Genomic DNA, 21,427 nt, shown 5'->3' on the forward strand with positions numbered 1-21,427 from the left:
TGGGTGGGACAATTTAACCAGCAAAGAAAAAAACAGTGGAGGGAAGGCTGGGGAGGAAGGATTGACGGTGAAGGACCAGGGTAGGAGGACACAAAAAACAAAAGGAAAGGCAATTAGTTCAGTTGTGTGAATCACAGGCAGCCCTGGGCCGAGGGGCTGCTCCCTCCATGAACCAGCCACGAATAAGAATCTCTACAGAGGCACCAGTTGCTGGGGAGCTGAGCACCCATAATCCGGACACTGAATTTTAAAAATGTCCCCAAAGGTGCCTGGAAGGGCCAATCGGTTAAACGTCTGACTCCTGACTCTTGACTTCAGCTCAGATCAAGATCTCACCCTTCGTGGAATCAAGCCCAGGGTCAGGTTCCAAGAGGACAGCAGGGAGCCTGCTAGGGATTCTCCCTCTCTGCCCCTCCTCTGCTCCCATGCATGCACCAGCGCTCTCTCTCAAAATAAATAATCACTTAAAAAGTCCCAAACTTTTCAGCAGTGAGGGAGGGGAAGGATATACAAATCATGCTACTTTTGTAATACATAAGGAACAATGGTGGGGAGCAGCGCAGCCCCAGAAACCAGTCCGACCAGCTCTGAGGCTCTGCACTATCACTCCTTAGCTGTGACCTTGGATGGGATTTAATGTGTTTGAGTCTGTTGCCTCATCTGTATAGTAGATATTAAAAGTACTTCAGAGTTGTGAATATTAAGAGTATCCGATAGGGAGCCAGGCACCAGTTAGTACTAAGATTGCCTGCAGAAATTTCTAGAATACAGAAAGAAAAGCACATGGAGAGCCTGGGTGGCTCAGTCTGTTAAGCATCGGACTTCAACTCAGGTCAGGATCTCTCCGCTGCTGAGTTTGAGCCCCGCATAGGGCTCTGTGCTGACATCTGAGAGCCTGGAGCCTCCTGCTTCAGAGTCTGTGTTTCCCTCTCTCTCTCTGCCCCTCCCCCACTCATGCTCGCTCGCGCGCTCTCTCTCTCAAAATTAAACATAAAATTTTTTTTAAGCAAAAACGAAACACGTTACCATAACCCTACCTCTGTAAGACATCCACCTAGTTTTTGGTTTTTCTACTCAACAAGCTTTTCAGCTCTGAGCAGTCAGCAGCGTCAAAGCTAAGCACTAAAGCGCTGGGCCTCACGCAGGCTGGGAAAGAGGAGGAAAGGTGCAGACAGCGGCGGCCAGGGGCCGGGTCTGCCTGGGCCAGCGACGAACCAAAAGGCCCCTCCCTCCTGCCTTGGGCTGGGGACGACTTCCAGAAGTCTTCGTGCCCTCCGCAGAAAATAACTAGTTAAGATGGCTATCTGTCCGAAATTAAACGTCCTCAGGACGAGGCTCCTGCCTGCGCAAGGCGCCCGGCCACCCTCCCTGCTCTGACCGCGAGCCCCGCGGGCCCCTTTCAACTGCCCGGCGGCGCGCTGCCGCCTGACCCCCGGAGACCCGCAGACGGACCAGGGTCCGCTTCCGGTCCCGGGAGGGGGAGGTTCGGGGTCCGAGTCCGGGTCCCGTGGGGTCTGGGGGTCGGGGTCCGAATCCCAGTCCCGGGAGCGGGTTGAGTCCGAGTCCGTGTACCGGTCCCGGGTGACGGTCCAGTCTTTTGGGCGCGTCTCCCTCCTTGCTCCGCCCGGGAAAAGGACGGCCGCCCCAGCAGCGGCGCCCCTGGCCGGCGTGGCTGCAGGATGCAGCCCGGCGCAGATGCACGACACTCTTCCTTCAGGGCTCTATGCGCGGTGCCCCGCACAGGCTGCCACCTAATAAACCGCTAGGTTACGCCAGTCCGGTCGGGGTTGCGGCGGGACGCCGGGGGCACCGAGCCTTGGCAGCCCCCACCGCGCAGGCGCCCCCGGGTAGCCCGACTGCGCAGGCGTCGCTTCCGCGCCAACATGGCGGCCGTGTTGCTGCTGCTGCGTGCCCTCCGTCGGGGCCCGACTGCGGGGCCCGGGCGACTGCGGGGCTCCTGCTCGGGCTGGAGCCCAGGCCTCACCACCGAAGGCGGGAGGAGGTGCCAGCACTTCGTCTACAGGCCTCCGATCCGACTCGCGGGCGCCGGAGGCCAAGCCAAGCAGGTAACCGCCGACCCCAGGCTGGGACCCTGCCCCCTTCCTGAATCTGGGCCGGGCCTCTCCCGCCCCGCCTCCGCCCCGGTTGGGTCCCTCCCCCTTCCCCTGATCCCCCTCCGCAGCCCCGGGCAGGCCCCTCCCCCTCCCCCATAGGCCTCCCCCGCTCTCCCCGCGCCCCCGCCGTCCCCTGAGCCCGAGCGGTGCCTTCCAGTCCAGTGATGCGGGGTGGTACGGAAGGGCCGGGGCAGACTTGGAGAGACTCCGCACAGGCTCCAGCTTGGATTTTTCCAGCCCTTATTTCCTGTGTTGATATTTTCTGCCTGTTTGCCTGAATTCCTGGCATCTTAAAATTGAATCCAAGGGCGCCTGGCTGGCTCAGTCGGTGGAGCGTGAGACTCTTGATCTCCAGGTTGAGTTCGAGCCCTACATTGGGTGTAGAGATTACTTAAAAATCTTTTTTTTTAATTTTTAAAAAATATTTATTTTTGAGGAAGAGGGAGAGAGAGAGACAATATGAGCGGGGGAGGGGCAGAGAGACAGAGAGGCACAGAATCCGAAGCAGGCTCCAGGCTCCAAGCTGTCAGCACAGAGCCCGACCTGGGGGGCTCGAACTCATGAACTATGAGATCATGACCTGAGCCAAAGTCGGACGCTTAACCGACCGAGTCACTCAGGCACCCCTAAAAATAAAATCTTAAAAAAAAAATAGATAAATATGGGGCGCCTGGGTGTCTCAGTCGGTTGAACATCCGACTTCGGCTCAGGTCACGATCTCGTGGCCTGTGAGTTCGAGCCCCGCATCGGGCTCTGTGCTGACAGCTCGGAGCCTGGAGCCTCCTTTCGATTCTGTGTCTCCCTCTCTCTGCCCCTCCCCCACCCATGCTGTCTCTCTCTCTCTCTCTCTCTCTCTCTCTTTCTCTGTCTCTGTCTCTGTCAAAAATAAATAAACATTGTAAAAAATGTTTAAAAAAATAGATAAATAAATTGAATCTACTAAAAGTTTCACTGATTTTAGCGCAGAACAATTTCACAATTGGCTCGTTTGGATCTGATCTCCTGAGGATTAGTTCCAAATAGTACTTGGCGTTCGGTTCGAAGTGGGCTGAGGTTTTGTGAGCCAAACACCACGTGATTGTATTTGACTTTTGTCTTGTAGCTTAACGTGTTATGAACTCAAATTCACGGAGCATTCTCTGGCCAGGACTGTTCTAGGCTCTGCTCAGGTTAACTCTTCATCCAGAAAACAAAGACCCTAAGTCCTGGTGCCTTTATGGCTGATTTTTTTTACCCAGTCTTAGGAGCTCAGCCTTGACATCCTAGGTCATAATTTATTGTTGTTATTATATTTTATCATAACTTGAGGACCAGTTCGAATTATAATTCTATTCTTTTCTAGCTTACTGGCTGTCCTTCCTTAACCTGAGGGCAACTATAGGCGTATTACCTTTTTTTCCTGCCTTTTAGTTCCGTTGAAAAGGAAGTTCGTGCTTTATTATCATCAGTCTGAACCTGTGCTCATTTTATGAAAATAACTGATGTAGTCAGGTCACACAGTGTGAAATCTCAGCAGGTTACCTCGCCAGTGGCTGTAATAGTAGTAAAACTAAAGTAACCTGGTTTAAGCAAACTGTTTGGGTCTGACTTTGAAGAATGACAATTTTCGTTTTGTTTGCTGTATCTTTCACACTGATGTTAGTCATTTGTTGGGTCCAGTCCACGTTGCGTGGCTACCTCTTCTATGCCTGCTGCGTCTCACCGAACCAAGAATGTTAGTTTTAGTTAAATGGGACAGTAACTCGATAGACTAGGAATTTGCCTCTTGTTGCTAACGGGAGGTTACATGTTACGTGCTTGTTACCAGAAAGCGTTGAGCAAGGTGTTACTTTTCTTGATAGCAGCGGGACGGGGATGAACAAAGGGAGACATCAAAAGCAGATGAAGAAACTGCCAACAAAGAGAAAAAGTTAAGTTGGATCATTGACCTTAACATAACACGTATTCAAGTGGGAAAATGCTCACCCTGAGAGCAGAGCTTTGGAAAGACAGGCCAGTGAGCTGCTGTAGAGCCAGAAACGCTCTGCGTGGAACTGCTGTCTGGAGATGTCAGGATCAAGGGCCCTGGGCTCTCACAGCTGCCGTGTGTGTGTGTGTGTCTGTGTCTCTCTGTGTGCTTTTCCAGACTGTGATCCTTGGGTACATAGTGGTAGCCAGCGCTCCCTGCCTGCCCCTCAGTATTTCTTGCGCTCACATCACGTTTGACGTTTTGATGTTACATTAAAACTCTGAAATGATGCTCAGGCCATTCATGTTTCAGGGCAATGTAAGCACAATAAATGAGCATTGGAGTTGTCAGGAAAGGTCTGGCACAAGGAATCAGTCACACTGCGGCGATGTGGTGTGGAATGGGTGACCGTCCTCTGTGTTTTCCTTTCTAGAACTTGCAGTCGTGCCTGCTGACCCCTATCTGTGACAGGTTCCGGGGACTGTTGCTGAAACAGCATCTCATCCAGGATCCAGTCAGACTCTGGAAACTCTTAGGTGTGTATCTTCTGAAATAGAGAATTGATAGGCAAATCCTGTGACATTTGTAAATAAGTTAGGATATCGTTGCTAGTCTGACATCGGCAGAGAAACAAAATCACTCAGATGACTTTTGGCTTTTTTTTAATTAAAAAAATTTTTTTATTTACTTTTTGTTTTAGTTTTTATGTTTTTAATATTTATTTACTTTTTAAAAAGTTTTTTTTTAATGTTTATTTATTTTTGAGACAGAGACAGAGGGAGACAGAGCACGAGTGGGGAGGGGCAGAGAGAGAGGGAGACACAGAATTGGAAGCAGGCTCCAGGCTCGGAGCTGTCAGCACAGCTTGAACTCATGAACTGCAAGATCATGACCTGAGCTGAAGTCAGATGCTTAACTGACTGAGCCACCCAGACACCCTGTTGGTCTTCTAATTATTGTTATTGTTGTTGTTGTTGTTTTACTCATTTGCTTATTTTGAGAGAGAGGCGGGTAGAAGGGGAGAGAGAAACAAGCAGGTTCTGAGCCATCTGCACAGAGCCCAACTTGGGGCTTGACCTCACCACCCTGAGATCATGACCTGAGCCCAAATCGAGCGTTGGTTGCTTAACTGACTGACCCATCCAGGCGCCCCCTGGCTTCTATTTATTGTGAGCCCCTAGATGTTCTAAAGAGCAGTTTACAAAAGAGAAGATTGGCTAAGGCCTAATTGCTTCCTTGAGTGGACTTTTTTAAAATTCTGGTGCATAGCAATGATTGGGCTGCTTAAAAGGATTTTCGTGTTCTCTAGCCAGCTGCAAGAACAGTTAGTAAGGCTCTTCAAAGTGTATGTTTTATATAAAGAAGGTAACTAAAAACAGCCCACAGATAACTTATTCTTAAAATAGTTTGCTTGTTTAACGAGATACTGTGACATCTTCAAGCGAGATCTTAGGTCAGAGGCCTTAGGATCTTCAGGATTGACACCTGGGACTTTACTCCCCGCTCCATCCAGTTGGAAAGGGCAAAAGTGAAACCTCCCAACTCCTAAAATACATTAAATGGCTTGGTTCCCCCGTGTGCTCGGGGAGGGCCACTTGGCAGCAGCTGTTTCCACATTTAAATCTACACACGTCCCCAGGGACACACGCCTCGCCCTCCAGACAGCCTGACCCTCTTCAGAGGGCCATCAGGGTAGTCTTACTTGCGGTTCTGTGAGCGTTGTGAAGAAAGATCCAGCTCAGTCATGGCTGTGAGACTCTCTTTCCCCTCCTTTTAAACAGCAGTGGAATTAGACGGCGGACAAGGCCGAGCCTCTGGTGTGATGAGTGTCGTGTCCCAGTGGTGGCTGCTGGGAGGCTGCTGCACACGTCACAGCCAGTGTGGCTCGTTTGCTCAGGTTCATTAAAGTGGCTGTGTGTGTGTGGAAGAGGCCATCCTCCAGCAGACTTCCGACGTTTCCTCAGTTTACATGCACGACTAAGTTTGCTTCCCCGGCTTGCTAACTGCAGTGACGAGACATTCCATAAGTTGAAGTAGCTTATTATTCTGTAAGTAGCAGCTGCCGTACTAAAAATGAGGACCCAACAGCGCTCAATCTCAGCATGTAGGTTTCGGATGGCTTCTGTTTGGGTTTGGTGTTTGGAGAGCATACTCTTCTCCCGAGTGCTCCCCCGTAGTGGCAGATCTTGCTAAACGCTGTCCCTGTTCCTTACAGGTGGCACTTACTATTTTAACACGTCCAGGATGAAGCAGAAGACTAAGGACAATGGTAAATCCAAGGCGAGGACCCCTGAAGATGACGAAGGTACATCTGTGTGACGTTCGTAAATAATGGCTGCCTCGGTTGTCTTCACATGTGTGTTCTGCTCTCCGCAGCAGGAAGTCGGTCTCAGAAGTAGAGGGAGCCCAGGCACCTCTGTCTCTCTTACCCTGAACACACCTACCCCCAACCTTTGATGTCATCACTGGGTCTTCTCTTCTCCTGTTGAGACAGGCTTCCATCCACACCTGTGTCCCTCGTCATGTCCAGAATGTCCGAAGGCAGGCAGGATTACTGTCCTCTGCATAGAAATGGTGACTCTCAGGTCTGCCCTGAACTCAGGAGTTCCAGGGTGGGGAGGAAGGCACCAGGACACCTTGGTGAACCCACCCCCCACACCCCTGCTGCAGTGTGGCCTTGAGAAGCAGTCTCCCCGCCAGAGGAGAGGTTGGGACAGCGTATGGCCTCAAGGAGGGGGCAGAACACATACAACACTCCCGTGTGAGTGACCTCTTTGCCCGTTAGCCCTGCCCCAGCCCCAGTTCACAACGACCTCACGTGTAAACCTTGAGTCTTACCTCCTATGGAATTAGGACTCTGATCGGGCGAAGGGGTGAGGGAAATTAAAAGGTCAGTTTGAATTGACCTCTAAGGTAGAAGCTGGCTGCTTAGAGGTAATGACAGTGGAAACCACTAACCCATAAGAATGATTGGAGTGTACCCAGCACTGCACTACATGATTTCTACATGTTCACAATTAATTCTCTCCTAATTCCCCGTTATCGTTCCCTTTTTATCCCTGAGGACATCGGGTGTCTGTCCTGTGCGGAGTCTGGGGAGGGACACACAGGTAGAGAAGTGGGTGTCTTGTCAAGGACCTTCCTCGTACTTAGATGCTGATTTTGTTTTGCTTGTTTTATTATTATTTTTTAAAGTAGTCTCTATGCCCAATGTGGGGCTCAAACTCACAAACCCCAAGATCGAGAGCCGCAGCTGGTCCGACTAAGCCAGCCGGGGGCCCCCATCTTCAAGCTCGTGAGAGATGGGTCTTAACTCCCGGAAGCCACCCGTGTGGTCATTGGCTGGGTTCTGTGGAGACATTTCTTAGATATTTCTGGTTTCGAGCTCTGCACTGATCTCACTGCCGCCTTCACGGGGCATCCACCTTGGCAGTGGCTCGTTTCTTTCACCCAGAGAGCTCCCCGGGAGCTCAGCTCTTCCCCAGCAGGCTTCTGAACTCGAACACACGCGCGTTTCCCACCGTGGGCTGCTACGTTCGTGTGCGTCCTTCACCCCAGAGGGACTCCGCGTTGAAAGGTTTTCAGGGGTGGGGGATGAGGGTTTGGCTTGTCAGGAAATCTGCAGGATTTTGAAACACAAATACTGGCGAGGCTGATATTGGCAGCTATTAAAATTTGTTTCTTCCCAAAAATTAACGTGTTGGTCCAGCAATAGGTAGGTAGCTCAGTGGAACAAAATAGAAAATCCAGTAGCAGAGCCTGGTTTATGTAAGAATTAGGGCGTAACTAGAGTGGCATTTCGTGCAGTCGCAGGAAGGATGGATTGTGTCAGAAATGGTTTGGAACAGTTGCTTCGTGACTTGGAGAGAGACGAAATCACACGTACCAAAATAAATCCTGGATGGATTAAATCATTAAATCTAAACAGCAAAACTATAAAAGAATTAGGGGGAAATGTGGCAGAATATGGACATGGGAAAGGCCTTCCTAAATTAAGAAAGAGGTGACAAGGAAGCCAGGGTTTCCTGTAGAGAAACAGGTGCGGGCCTTGCGTGCGCCGTCCCGTTCCTCGTGCTCGGTCCTGCTGATAATTGTCACTTCTGCGGGAGTGGCCGCGGCCCTCAGTCCAGGTGCTGAACCACATGCTCACTGAGCCTGGTCGCCGCCACGGTGCCGTCAGCCAGTGCTGTGGCGCAGGGGACAGCGGGGGCAGAAGTAAATCCCGAGTAGGGGTCTCGCCCACTGCTTCACCCGCAGGTGGCAGCCGCACACGGCTAGAGGGCGTCTGCGTCTCCCCCGCCTTCCTGGAGCGTGTAATACCTGTGAACTTCAGATTGAACGGTAGCGTGCCCTGAGAAAACGGGACGGAGTTCGTGCCTGTTGAGTTTTCATTAGAGGATGATTATTCGTTTAGCCCGAGGATTTTTCCTTCTGGGAGAATCCACTGTGGATTTTCCCTGGCTCTGCCGCCTGTGCGGGCCCGGCTGCCTGTAAGCGCCCCGACCTGCCTGCGTGCAGCAGGCACAGCCCGGCGTCTGGGCCTCCACCTGCTGAGGGTCTGCAGCGAAAGAGCCGGCCATCGTGGAGGGGAACTCTGTCTTCGCCGGCGGTGGATGCGTGAGCGTTCACCTGTGCTAACACTGCACAAGGCAGTCCCACACGGGAGCGCGTGTCTGAGTGAGGCGGGGGACCGCGTCAGCATCCTCGTTGCCCGCTTTGTACAGTGTCACCGTCGGAAGCAGCCGGGCAGACAAAGGGTGGCTTTGTGGTACCACTGGGACTCCATGGGGATCCACAGCTATAGGAAAAAGTTCAGCCAAAAAAAGCAGTTGCTGGAATTTCCGGACAACTTTTGTGTTAGTGCTTCTTGGCCCTGAGACGTGAGAATACCCCGTGAGGTAGGGTTCTCGGCCCCATCTGCGTCGGGACCGGTGCCAGGTGATGGCTGGAAAGAGCTGGATCGTCACTGTGATCCCCCTGCACCACTCGCCCCAGAGCTTGCGTTAGCAGTTGGCGGGGGAGGGGGGGGGGCGGGGGGGGGTGTTTCTGGAGGGAAAACCGGGGACAGCTCTGGTAGCTGTGTCCTTGGGCCTCTGGCTTTAGGTGACTGATTCGGGGCACTCTGAGGTGATGGACAGTACCGCCTGGAAAGGAGTTTTGCCACCGGAATCTCGCAGGGGGTGTGCCCTGTAGGCCGCTGTCCGGTGGGTGGGCAGTATGGTGGCCGGGAGGCAGCAGTGTCCCCTGGGTGCCTGGGGACGCGGGCAGCAGGAGCTGGCCTGTCGGCGTTCTACACGCCTGTCATCGGTGTCAGGAGCCAAAGGAGACGCCCGAGCCAAGGGGACGGGAGCGCCTGAGTGCGGTGCTCACACGTGCAGACTGAGGGGCCGAGGAGGAAGAGGGTCTTCCGGGGACAGGAGACGTCTTTTTGTGTCTGGAGCGTTTAAATGCCATTTCCTGTTCAGAATCTCAGGATCAGATTTTGTTTCACCTCCTATACCTCAGAAATCTTACTCTGATTTACTTTGAGAGACACAGAGAGCCTGCACAAGTGGGGGAGGGGCAGAGAGAGAGAGAGAATCCCCGGCAGACTCCGTGCAGTCAGCGCAGAGCCCAACTTGGGGCTCGACTTCGTGACTTTGACCTCGTGGCCTGAGCCAAAACCGAGAGTCGGATGCTCAACCGACTGAGCCCCCCGGGCGCCCCAAAAATCCTATTCTTATTTAGCCAGTCCTCTAAGTGTCTCATTTCCACATTTCCCTTTACTGTTTCCCTTTGTCTTTCTCGGACTGGCCCTCATGATTGCATACCTGACCAACACCACAGACAGGTGTCTGTTTTTAGACACTTTATTCTTAGTAATTTCTACAGCCAGCGTGGGGCTTGAACGCCAAGCCCGCGATCAAGAGTCGCGTGCTTCACCGACTAAGCCAGCCACGCGCCCCCAGGTTTGTGTTTTCTGCATTTGGTTTCCTTGGCTACGGTTTGAGAAGTACACTTAGTGAGTTACAGAAAGCAAATGTTTTTGTGGCCCTGATACACCAGCCAAGTAGCTTTCAGGAGGGTTTACTCACTGGTCCCGCTCGACAGCGTGTGCGGGCCGGTTCCCCGCACCCCGTGCACCCGGGTTCTACTTTGTTGTACGTGCGAATGGACGCAGCACGTGTTTGCGCACGTTTGTAACGATGCTGTCTGCCGGCACAGCCGCCTCTGTGTGTGTGTGAGGTCCTGTCAGGGTGGGCCTGCCGTGTCCGTCTCCTTCTGCCCGGGAGCAGGACTCAGGGCGATTTGGACTCAGAAGCCAGAGCAGGAGTTGTATTGAGAAGCACAGACGATTTTAACCTGCCTTCAGTGAACCGTCCTGACGCCCCAGAGCAGTTACCACTCTGGGCTGGGACCTCCCTGCTCTCTCCCCTGGAGAGTCCTCTGGTAACGTGATGCGCGGCCTCTAGGCCCGGCCTAGATCCTTCTCTCTGAAACAGGCCAGAGGCAGGCAGCTCCGTGTGTCAGAACACCTGGCTGGTATTTGAAAAGGGTTGGGTTTTTGGGAAGAAAGAAGACATGTGTTTTGGAGCCTAAAGGCAAGCTGTCTTTTTTTTTTTTTTTTTTTTTGTATGTTTATTTATTTTTGAGAGAGAACACACGCAAGCCTGCACGCACGCACGCACGCACACGTGATTGGGGGAGGGGCGGAGGCGGGGAGACAGAGGATCCAAAGCAGGCTCTACAGTGACAACAGAGAGCTCCCTGTGGGACTCGAACCCGCGAACCTCGAGATCATGACCTGAGCCGAAGTTGGATGCTTTTGTTGGCTAAGCCCCCCAGGTGCCCTGTCCAAGCTGTCTTTTGATTTTAAATGTTTGTTTATTTTGGAGGGAGAGAGCACACACGAGCACAAGCAGGGGAGGGGCAGAGACAGAGGGAGACGCAGAATCTGAAGCAGGCTCCAGGCTCCCAGCTGTCAGCAGAGTTCGACGCGGGGCTCAAACTCACAAACCGTGAGACCATCATCTGAGCCCCTGAGCCGAAGTTGGATGCTTAACCGACTGACCCACCCAGGCGCCCCATGATTTTAGAAATTCTTGCAAAAAAGTGCAAAATTATCTTGTTTAAAACCAAGCCATATCTGGGGCACCTGGCTGGCTCAGTTGGTGGGGCGTACAACTCTCGATCTCGGGGTTGTGAGTCTGAGCCCCACTTTGGGTATAGAGATTCCTTAAAAAAAAAAAAGTCTTTTTAAAAACAAGTAAATGAAACCAAACCATATTTTTTAAAAATCATAGCCCTGTCTCACAGTCTGCAAACAGATGCATGTGAGTCGCAGAATCGTTGCAAGCCTGTTTCCCCGCGGGGCGTGCCGGTGTGCTGGCCAGAGCAGCCAGGAAGGGCAGTGTCGCCACATGGCCTGGGCCCAAGTCTGTAAGTGCTTCCAGTGGACTCGTGCCCCGCGACCACCGGCCAGGAACCAGGGATGCACAACAATTTGTGTGTGAGTGAGAGCCTGCCGATCATACAGAGCTTCTCAAACAGAGACGTTCATCCTGCTGGTGGAGTTTCACCCAGTTTGCCCAGTTTGGGGACGCTCAATATTATTAACTAGAAAACAAGATGGGAATTCAATAGACCAATTAGGTAGAAAATTAGACTGAAATACATGGTCTCTACCTACTCACCGAGAACATAAATTTGCTCTCTAAAATAACTGCTACCTTTATTTCGCTGCCCTTTGCGACTGAGCTTTACATATTGGATAGGCTCTTATAGCCCGTTCTTTTTTTTTTTTTTAAGTTTATTTATTTTGAGAGAAAGAGCATGAGTGTGCATGAGTGGGGGGAGGGGCAGAGAGAGGGGAGAGAGAATCCCAAGCAGGCTCCGAGCTGTGAGTGCAGAGCCTGATGCACGGCTCGAACTCATGAGGTCACGACCTGAGCCAAAATCAAGAGTCGGACGTTTAACCCACTGAGCCCCCCAGGCGCCCCCGTTCCAGTCTAAGGGAACATCTAAAATGCGCTTTCAGGTTTTCAGAACGATTGTAGACACAGCCTTCTCCATAAGCTTCATTTTGTGTTTAAGCTGCCTTAAAATGCCTTTAAGCTCCTCTAAACTGTTGGGAGACGAGGGTGTGTTTGTGGACGGCTCCAGCTCCAAGCGGCACAGGGGGAAGCGGGCGGCACCGGTTCCGGTGCGTGTGCGCTTGGGCTGAGCCCTGTGTGCTGGGTCCCCCTGCTCCCGGGAGTGGGCCTCTGCTCTTCCCCCGAATGGATGCTTGTGTTTGTGCCGGAAGGAGCAAATGGTGGAAACTTTGGTTGCCGAGCGAGGTCGGGGCCGTGGTGAGCACAAGTGGTGAAGGCATCATTAATGACAGGCCTGCTTGGAGTCTGGGTGGCGTGTCGGGAGGATGGGCCGTGCCGCACAGGTGAGGGCCGCACGGCAGCCTGGTGTGTAAACAGAGGCGCCGGATCCTTCCAGGGACTGGGCTGGGTGGGCTAGTGAGATGACAGCATCGCGCAAATGAGAGGGTTTACCTGACTGGCTGTTTTGGGAGGAAGGCTGTGGCCGGGCCTCTGGTGGCTGCAAGCAGGACTCTCCCATCTGCGCTCTGGGCCTGAGGGAAGCAGCTTCTGAACGTCCTTCTGGCCTCCTGGTCCGCTTGCTCTCCCTCCTTCTGGGAGCCTCCCTGGTGCCCGTGCTGGGAGCTGCTTCTCTGAGTTCCCTGTGCCGTGGGCTCTCCCCTCCCGCCCCGCCTCCACACGCTGCCGCTCGGGCCACCTTACCTCCCTGGGTTTCTGCACACCCCAAGCCGGGGCCGAGTCTCGGGTCCTCCTCTCACCCCTAAGAATGGGCACGATGCAGTCCATACCCTGGGTAGGGTATCAGTAGCCAAGTAATGTGATTTGGCTGAAGAGTTGGTCTTTGGGAACATTCTTGAATTAAGTGGACCCCACCATCTGTCCACGGACTAAACTGTTTAAATGTGTGGCTGTGGGGGAGGGGAGGCAAGTGTCTGGTTGTTATTAAAGACTTGCACGTGTGCGCACCCCCCCGCCGGTGACCACGCCAGGTCGGGGGGGTCGGCCGTGCTCCCGGCCGAGGGCTGACGGTGGAGACGTAGCACACGCTGGTCCCGGGAAGTGGAAAACCCTGGTTTTGTGCTCTACGCAGGCGGCGAACGGGGTGCTGGTGGCCCGGATGGCATGTGATCAGTATCTGTCTCAGGCCACTTTGTTGAAAACCGGCCAACACGCAGGGCCGGCCTCCTGGCCACTGTGCTCTCCTGCCGCCCCGCCTGCGGCCTCTGTCTCACGGTCCCCCGGTTGCCCCGCCCGCAGAGGAGAGGAGACGCAAGGAGAGAGAGGACCAGATGTACCGCGAGCGGCTACGCACCCTGTTTGTCATCGCCGTGGTCATGAGCCTGCTGAACGCGCTCAGCACCAGCGGGGGCAACATTTCCTGGAACGACTTTGTCCACGAGATGCTGGCCAAGGGCGAGGTGCAGCGGGTGCAGGTGGTGCCCGAGAGCGACGTGGTGGAGGTCTACCTGCACCCCGGAGCCGTGGTGTTCGGGCGGCCTGTGAGTGTGGGCGGGCCCCTTTCCGTCCCCCCCCCCCCCCCCGCCCTGAGATCCCGTGATTGGGGGAGGGGGTGTTGTCCCAGACGGGAGCTGGGGGCCCGCGGCTGCGGTGGCCGTGTACAGAGAGGAGGAGGAGGGAACGTGAGCCAGCGGTGGCCCCGACGTCCCGCTCTGTGGGTCTGGCGCTGGCTGCAGGTTGGCACATGGGGCAGCTTTGGCGGATGCTGGTGAGTTGAGGTGCCAAGGCTGTTGGGGGTATTCCCTGGGGGCCGGGGGCAGGAGCCTACCCTCCCTGTGAGGGTGGCTGAGAGGTGGGGTTGGGCACGGGCTGGCCCTTGGACGGGAGGGAGGAAAGAGCAAGCGGGGCCTGCTTACCTCCCCGCCTCGGGTGCTCCCGAGAGAGAGGAGGCGTCAGACGGGTGGGATTTGGTCTCAGGAAGAGGGCTGGGCCTCAGTGTGGGGCACTGGGCCCCGGAAGCCGACTGCGGAAACCCCGCTATGAGAGGGAACCACCGTCCAGTCCCCGCCTCTTTGTTCCCCCGCCCCCCACCCCATAACCACACCACCACCGGCAGGCCCAGGAGAGGTAGCGACACGAGACTATTTTCCAAAACACTTTTCCCTGATCCTGTTTGCTAGTCATCTCTGTACTGACGCTCAGAGCTGTGTTAGATGTTTGAGCCACGGTCCTGTCATGTTTTAGTCTCCTTCCTGTTGTTTGTTAGAGGTTTGGACAGCGGGAAAAGGAGACCAGGTAGAATGCTGGGAGACAGGCGTTCAGTGTGGACATACTGTGCGCACTTGGGGCACAAGTTTACTCGTGGGCGTAGGACTCTGTCCCTTAGGACAGCACCGTGGGCGCCGCTAGGGCTCTAGATAGGGCTAAGCGCCACACACGTGTGCACAGCTGTTTGTCAGTTTACACGAGCTTGTGACTTAGTTGTGGGGGACAGGCCCCTCCCGGCCCTGACTGCTGTGTGACCTGGGTGACCTTGCAGAAGCAAGCGGGTCGTCCGGGGCCAGGCGGTCAGAGAGAAGATGGGGGAGTTGGATCGCTTTCTGGAGTCATACACTTTGCTCTTGGCTTCTGGGATAGAAAGGAGGACACTGTTGTGCTTCTCCATTCTGTTTCCATGGCCGGGCCGGGTGTGTGAGGGACGGGGGCATGAAGTGCACATCAGACATTTGGGTCTGTGGGGTTAGTCCAGCACAGATTGTGATCAGGGTGTTGTGGCCGGTGGCGCCCCCGTCTGCTTCTCCCATCTGGCCTTGTGACCCCACGACATCTTCTGAGGTTCTTAAGAGCCAGGGGGAAGTCTGGCTGCTCCATGTAGATTGGAAGAGTGTGTTTAGAAGCTGAGCTTGGAACGGCTTAGTTCTAGAAAGCATTTGGACCAGGCCCTCACGAGAATGGTGTGGGACTGGCAGGACACCGTCTAGGCCGCTGGAGATCATCAGGACGGCTCACAGAGAAGGCATTTGGGGGCCCAGCGTGGACTTCGGGCCACGCTGCCTCCTCCCAGGGAAGCCTGTCCCCCTGGAGGCGGTCTACCTGCTCACTCCCTGAGCCTCCACCCAGGAAAGGCTTCCCGAGGACACAGAAAACCACTTAGCTGATTTGCTGATTTCGGGGCCAGCCAGCGGGCAGGCGCGAAACCTGTGCTCTGGCCTTAGACTTGCCTGCGTCCCGGCGGGGAGCTCCGGCCTGTCGCGTGTCTCTGTGCTCTGCACGCACAGCTGAGGCTCGGTGGGGGGGTGTCAGTGTGGAGCACACCCTCCCTTTCTTAAAATGTCCCCATTCCTGAAGATAGAGAAAGCACACGTATTGAAGTTTTGCTGGAATTGTGACGCAGAAGTAGTTTCTGACCCGCAGATGAACCTTCTGCTGCTGGAGCCCTGCAGCGTCTGGGGGTCGTCCGTCTGGCCCGTGTGTCACTCGCACCACCTGTGCTCTCTGCCTCCAGCGGCTGGCCTTGATGTACCGGATGCAGGTGGCAAACATCGACAGGTTTGAGGAGAAGCTCCGAGCCGCCGAAGACGCCCTGAACATTGAAGGCAAGGACAGGATCCCGGTCTCCTATAAGCGGACAGGATTCTTTGGAAAGTATGCTGGTCGTTATTTGGCCCCTGAACTAAACCAGGCGTGGCTCCGTAATGTGCTAACAAAGCACACACACCGGAAAGTGGCCTGGCCTGCACGAAGCAGACCCCCGTGTGGGAGGGCGAGTCCGGGACCACGTGTGGGGAGGGCGTCCGTGGGTCTGTGGCTTTTCTTGATCCAGGGCGTCGTGGGGCCGTTGGCTTCTACAAACGGGAAAGTGGAACAGAAAGGGAGAAGCGGGCCCGTCCGGTAGAAATCCCTGCTTCTGTGCGGCAGACGGAAGCGGGGACCGTGTTGGGCCCGTGGGACCTACAGACTCAGCGGGGACACATCAGCTCCCAGTCATGGCGTCTCACCACACGCTGGGCCCGACAGCGGCCAGAGCTTGCGTGCAGAGGCTCGCCGCTGACTGGCCGACACCGCTGACGCGCTGAGCTTCCTGTGCGGTGGTGGGTCTCTCCCGCAGGTGCAAGGCCAGGGCTGGCGGACTGCGGGCAGCGGCGGGAGGGCGGGCTGGCGCCCTAGGGTTCACTCGGTTTCCTGCTCTGCGTGTTTTGCCGTTGCATCCAAAACCGGTGGCCTGCTTCGGCGCACGTGAAAATCGGTTCTCGCTGGGCATCATCGGTAGGCTCTGGAGGACGGGGCGAGCGTGTGGTGTCCACGTCCTGGCTTTGCGCCGTGGGGAGACGCTCCACCTGCCCATCTGGGAGAAGGTCACGAGAGAGCAGAGTTGGACAAGGAGACCCATTTTCACAACCACTCACTCTGCACGCTGCTCTCGGAGTGCGGGTCGCTCTTCCCATCTCTGAAGTGTCCGTGGCCCCGGACTTCGCGAGGCGTGCCCGTGGGCTTCCTGCCCGTGACTGACTCTCTCTCCCGCTAGTGCCCTCTACGCCTTGGGGATGACCGCAGTGGGCCTGGCCATCCTGTGGTACGTGTTCCGTCTGGCTGGGATGACAGGACGGGAAGGAGGACTCAGTGCTTTTGTAAGTTGGGCACGTGCCACCCATCCCCCTGCACCTGTGCTCTGTCCCGTGTCCCTGAACGTGTGCTCTGTCCCGTGTCCCTCCACGTGAGGTCTCTCCCATGTCCCTGAATGTGCGGTCTGTCCCATCTCCCTGAGCGTAAGGTCTGTCCCGCGTCCCTGAACGTGTGCTCTGTCCCATCTCCCTGAACGTGTGCTCTTAGGGTCTGTCTGTGTTTGCTGAGTATGGCTCCCAAGAGTGAGCACGCAGTGAAGGCTAAGCTGTCACAGAGGCCAGCCTGGAGCCATGGCCTGCCAGCTCCTCTTTCTTTGTGCCTGGCCGACTAGGGGATCCACCTGAGGCCCACTCTCCCCCTGGCTCGTGGGGCAGCTGAGCCAGGCCAGTGTATAGGCCAGTTTATTCTTCTGTTTCAGTAGCTGGGCATGACTGTTTCTTTGGTTTCTCCTACTTGCTAAGATGCTGCGTATTTTTTAAGGCTGGCAACTGAGCCAGCCAGATGCCCCAAACCTAAATACACTTTTTATTTTTATTTATTTTTTTTTTTAATTTTTTTTTTTTCAACGTTTTTTTTTTTTTTTTTATTTTTGGGACAGAGAGAGACAGAGCATGAACGGGGGAGGGGCAGAGAGAGAGGGAGACACAGAATCGGAAACAGGCTCCAGGCTCTGAGCCATCAGCCCAGAGCCCGACGCGGGGCTCGAACTCACGGACCGCGAGATCGTGACCTGGCTGAAGTCGGATGCTTAACCGACTGCGCCACCCAGGCGCCCCCTAAATACACTTTTTAAAGATTTTATTTTAAAGTTTATTTATTCAGAGAGAGACAGACAGACAGACTCCATAGTGAGATCATGACCTAAGCAGAGGTCAGACACTTAACTGGCTGAGCCATCCAGGCACCCTGCGCCCCCCCCCCCCCAAATACACTTTAAAAGCATTCTCTTGGGGCACCTGGCTGGCTCAGTTTGAGGAGCATGCGACGCTTGATCTTGGGGTCTTGAATTTAAGCCCTGTGTTGGGTGTAGAGATTACTTAATGTGTACATACACACACACACCCCGTCCTCTTGTGGTAGCCCTCGTTGTAACGTGAACCCTCCCTGGCAGGAGCATGTGGCCGGTTAGCCCATCAGCAGCAGAGCTGAGGGGCCCAAGCCCCGGCTGGAGCAAGTCTGCAGACAGCACCACCCAGCCCCTTCCCTGAGAACCGAGACCAAGAGTGTGTTCCTGGCTGTAGCTGAACGCTCACACTCGTTGAAGGGTGTCTCATCATGGGCCCGGGCTGTATTTTACTCGGCCAGTTTCACCGTTCTTGTGTATTTAGGGCTGTTTATTTTTACTGTCGTATTTAAATAGCACTGTGATAAATTCAGCGCACATGTTTTCTGAGCGCGGGCACGTCTGTGCGCCTCCTGAGGCAGAACTGAGCTCAAGTTTGCGCCCCTCACTACGAGCTTTCTCTTGCCTGGTTGCTTTCCAGAAATTTACTAGCCAACATTTCTACCAAACTTTCCTAGAGCTCGGTGTTATCTACATTGCTTTTAAAATCAGAGTATTACACAGTAGCGGGAAAAATCATATAGAAAAATACAGTTTATGTGCAAAAGACATTGTTAAATTACCTTGTTTGGGCGGGGGGTGTTTTTACATCTTTTTTTTTTTTTAAGGCAAACCGTTAAATACTAGATAACTTTCTTACTGTTCATGACGCACAAGAAACATTTCCCTTCATATGCCTCGGAAGGGGTGTGGGAGAGGGGACCCTGGGCCGAGGGGAGGTGGGGCCCAGGGAGGCTCACTTTCCCTGTTGTGCTGAGAGGTCACGGCACCCTGCCCTTTGTTCTTTCTGCCCAGAATCAGCTTAAGATGGCTCGTTTCACGATTGTGGACGGCAAGATGGGGAAAGGAGTCAGCTTCAAAGATGTAGCAGGAATGCATGAAGCCAAACTGGAAGTCAAAGAGTTCGTGGATTATCTGAAGGTAGGCGTGCCTGCCGAGCAGGAGGCAGGTGAGCACCATCCTGGAGGAAAGACCCGAAGTAGTCAGGTGGTGGGAGCCAGTATTAAACCTGCCGTGCAGGCCGAGTGCACAGTTTTCAACCAGCAGGAGGGCCGAGAGCCCACCCCCGACTGCAGCTTAAGCCGTCTGGGACACCCGGTCAGTCCCGGACTGATTTGCGCCAGAACCGTGTGAACCATAGCTGATTCGTGACAGCGCATGAGCTGATCTCCATGTGTCCTGTCTTGAAAGTTCTCTCTGCAACACCTGTGATCAGCGCTGCGTTGTCTGCTGCTTTTCCAGAGCCCAGAGCGCTTCCTTCAGCTCGGTGCCAAAGTCCCAAAAGGCGCCCTGTTGCTCGGGCCCCCTGGCTGTGGGAAGACCCTTCTGGCCAAGGCAGTGGCGACGGAGGCCCGGGTGCCCTTCTTGGCAATGGCTGGCCCGGAGTTCGTGGAGGTCATTGGAGGTTGGTGTTGCCTGGGGGGCTGCGGACAGGACCGTCTGTGCAGGATGGCTCTGCCGTCACACGCCCTTCCTCAGGTGGCGGCCGGCCGGGGAACTGGGGGGACAGAGAGGCAAACAGAAGCCCCATGCTCCTGGGAATGCCGCTGGCGTAGAGAATTGGGCGGCGATGTTCTTTGAAGCCGCCTCCGTGTGCGGCCTGGGGGCGCACGAGGGGGCGAGTACCGCCAGGGTGACTCTCCTGAGGCTTCGTCATCCTCCGTGGGCCGTTCTGGCCCCTGGCGCAACAGTTGGGCTCCCCTCCCGTTCCCCGTTCCCCGTTCCCCGCCCGGTCCTCTGTGTCACCTTAGGCCTCGGCGCTGCCCGTGTGCGGAGCCTCTTCAAGGAAGCCCGGGCCCGGGCGCCCTGCATCGTGTACATTGACGAGATCGACGCCGTGGGCAAGAAGCGCTCCACCACCATGTCCGGCTTCTCCAACACGGAGGAGGAGCAGACACTCAACCAGCTCCTGGTGGAGATGGATGGTGGGTGCCCCCTCCTGTGCAGGGAAGCGGTTCTTTTCCTGAGACCCACTCGCGGGGTGGACCACGTGGCTCATGCGTGTTGTTCGGGAACACGCACTGATGTCCACGTACACGGGCTGCGTCTCTCTGCCCTAGCACCTGCTGCAGGTGAGGGTGCCGTCCACACGCTCCCTAGTAGCTGATTCTGAGACAAGGCCACTTCCAGAGCTATTTGTCACCTTGTTGCACTCAAGAAACACAGGTTTTAATTTTAAAAAGTCAAGGTCATGGTAGAAAAGAAAGAAAAAACCTGGGAACACAAAGGGCAGGGCAGGGCAGGGCAGGGCATGATTTCCAGTCTTGGATAAACCCAGGCGATGGTGTTGTGCGCACCCCGCGGCCCGATGCAGGAAAGGTAAGCACAGGGCGCTTGGCTGCCCCAGGTGGAGGCACACGTGACTCTTGATCTGGGGGTTCTGAGTGACACGGAATGGTTTTTCTTTTCAGTTACTTTCGTAAGATTTTGGGGTGTTTTTGGATAGGCATTGTATGTTTATTTTATTTTTATTTATATATTCCTTAAAGATTTTATTTTAAGCAATCTCTATACCCAACGTGGGGCTCGGACTCAGGACCCCGAGATCCAGAGTCGCATATGCTCCACTGACAGAGCCAGCCTGGTACCCAGTTATTTTTACTGCAGTAAAATACACGTGGCATTTACCTTTTTTTTTTTTTTTAACTTTTTTTAACGTTTATTATTTTTGAGAGAGAGCGAGTGGGGAGGGGCAGACAGAGAGGGAGACACAGAATCTGAAGCAGGCTCCAGGCTCTGAGCTGTCAGCACAGAGCCCGACGTGGGGCTCGAACTCACAAACCGTGAGATCGTGACCTGAGCCGAAGTCGGACACTTAACCGACTGAGCCACCCAGACGCCCAAAAATTTACCATTTTAACCATTTATTAGTGTTATTCTGTCTGTTGTGCAACCACCATCTATCTCTAGAACCTTCTTATCTTCCCTGACTGGAACTCTGTCCCCATTAAACACCAGCCTCCCAGCCCTTGGCAGCCATGCCACTTTGTGTCTCCACGGGTCTGAGTCTTCTTGGACCCTCCTGTGGGTGACTCCTACTGCTGTTTGTCCTTCTGTGACTCACCCAGTGTGATGTCCTCCGGCTTCCTCCATGCTGTGGGGTGAGGGCTTAATTTTTTTTTCTTTTATGTTTATTTACTTTGGGAGAGAGCAGGTGGGGGAAGGGCAGAGAGAGAGAATCCCAAGCAGAGCCCAACATGGGGCTTGAACTCATGAACCGCGAGATCATGACCTGAGCTAAAATCAAGAGTCAGATGCTTAACTGACTGAGCCACCCAGGTGCCCCTTTATGTATTTATTTCATTTATTATTACTTTAAAATTTTTTTATGTATTTATTTTTAAGTAGATTGCACACCCAACATCGGACTGAGATCAAGAGTCATGCACTTCACTGACTGAGCCAGCCAGGCACCCCCTGGTTGTCTTTGTAATCGAATCACAAGTGTCTCTCTCTTTTCCTCCTTCCCTCATGCTCTGTCTCTGTCTCTCTCTCTCTCTCAAAAATAAACATTAAAAAAAAATTTTTTTTAAAAAGGGGCGGCTGGGCGGCTCAGTCCGTTGAGTGTCTGACTTCGACTCAGGTCATGATATTGTGGTTCATGAGGTTCAAGCCCCGCGTCCGGCTCTGTGCTGACAGCTCAGAGCCT

The 21,427-nt window shown here is 54.3% G+C and overlaps 1 protein-coding gene across 3 annotated transcripts in view; it reads left to right on the forward strand.

Moving 5' to 3' along the window:
• Positions 1-1,845: 1,845 nt before the first annotated feature.
• SPG7 (SPG7 matrix AAA peptidase subunit, paraplegin) overlaps positions 1,846-21,427 on the forward strand; it is a 32,147-nt gene continuing 12,565 nt past the window's right edge. Inside the window, exons 1-9 of one of the 3 annotated variants that reach the window (XM_058708051.1) lie at positions 1,846-2,066; positions 4,496-4,598; positions 6,278-6,367; positions 13,392-13,633; positions 15,598-15,737; positions 16,618-16,720; positions 18,574-18,699; positions 19,021-19,183; positions 19,530-19,703. In XM_058708051.1, coding sequence (XP_058564034.1) covers positions 1,884-2,066; positions 4,496-4,598; positions 6,278-6,367; positions 13,392-13,633; positions 15,598-15,737; positions 16,618-16,720; positions 18,574-18,699; positions 19,021-19,183; positions 19,530-19,703 — 1,324 coding nt within the window. In that variant the 5' untranslated portion in view covers positions 1,846-1,883. The remainder of the gene's footprint in view (positions 2,067-4,495; positions 4,599-6,277; positions 6,368-13,391; positions 13,634-15,597; positions 15,738-16,617; positions 16,721-18,573; positions 18,700-19,020; positions 19,184-19,529; positions 19,704-21,427) is intronic. The other 2 variants (XM_058708049.1, XM_058708050.1) reach the window with 2 other exon arrangements.

Source organism: Neofelis nebulosa, chromosome 17 (assembly GCF_028018385.1).
Source record: "Neofelis nebulosa isolate mNeoNeb1 chromosome 17, mNeoNeb1.pri, whole genome shotgun sequence".
NCBI classification, from domain to species: Eukaryota; Metazoa; Chordata; class Mammalia; order Carnivora; family Felidae; genus Neofelis; species Neofelis nebulosa.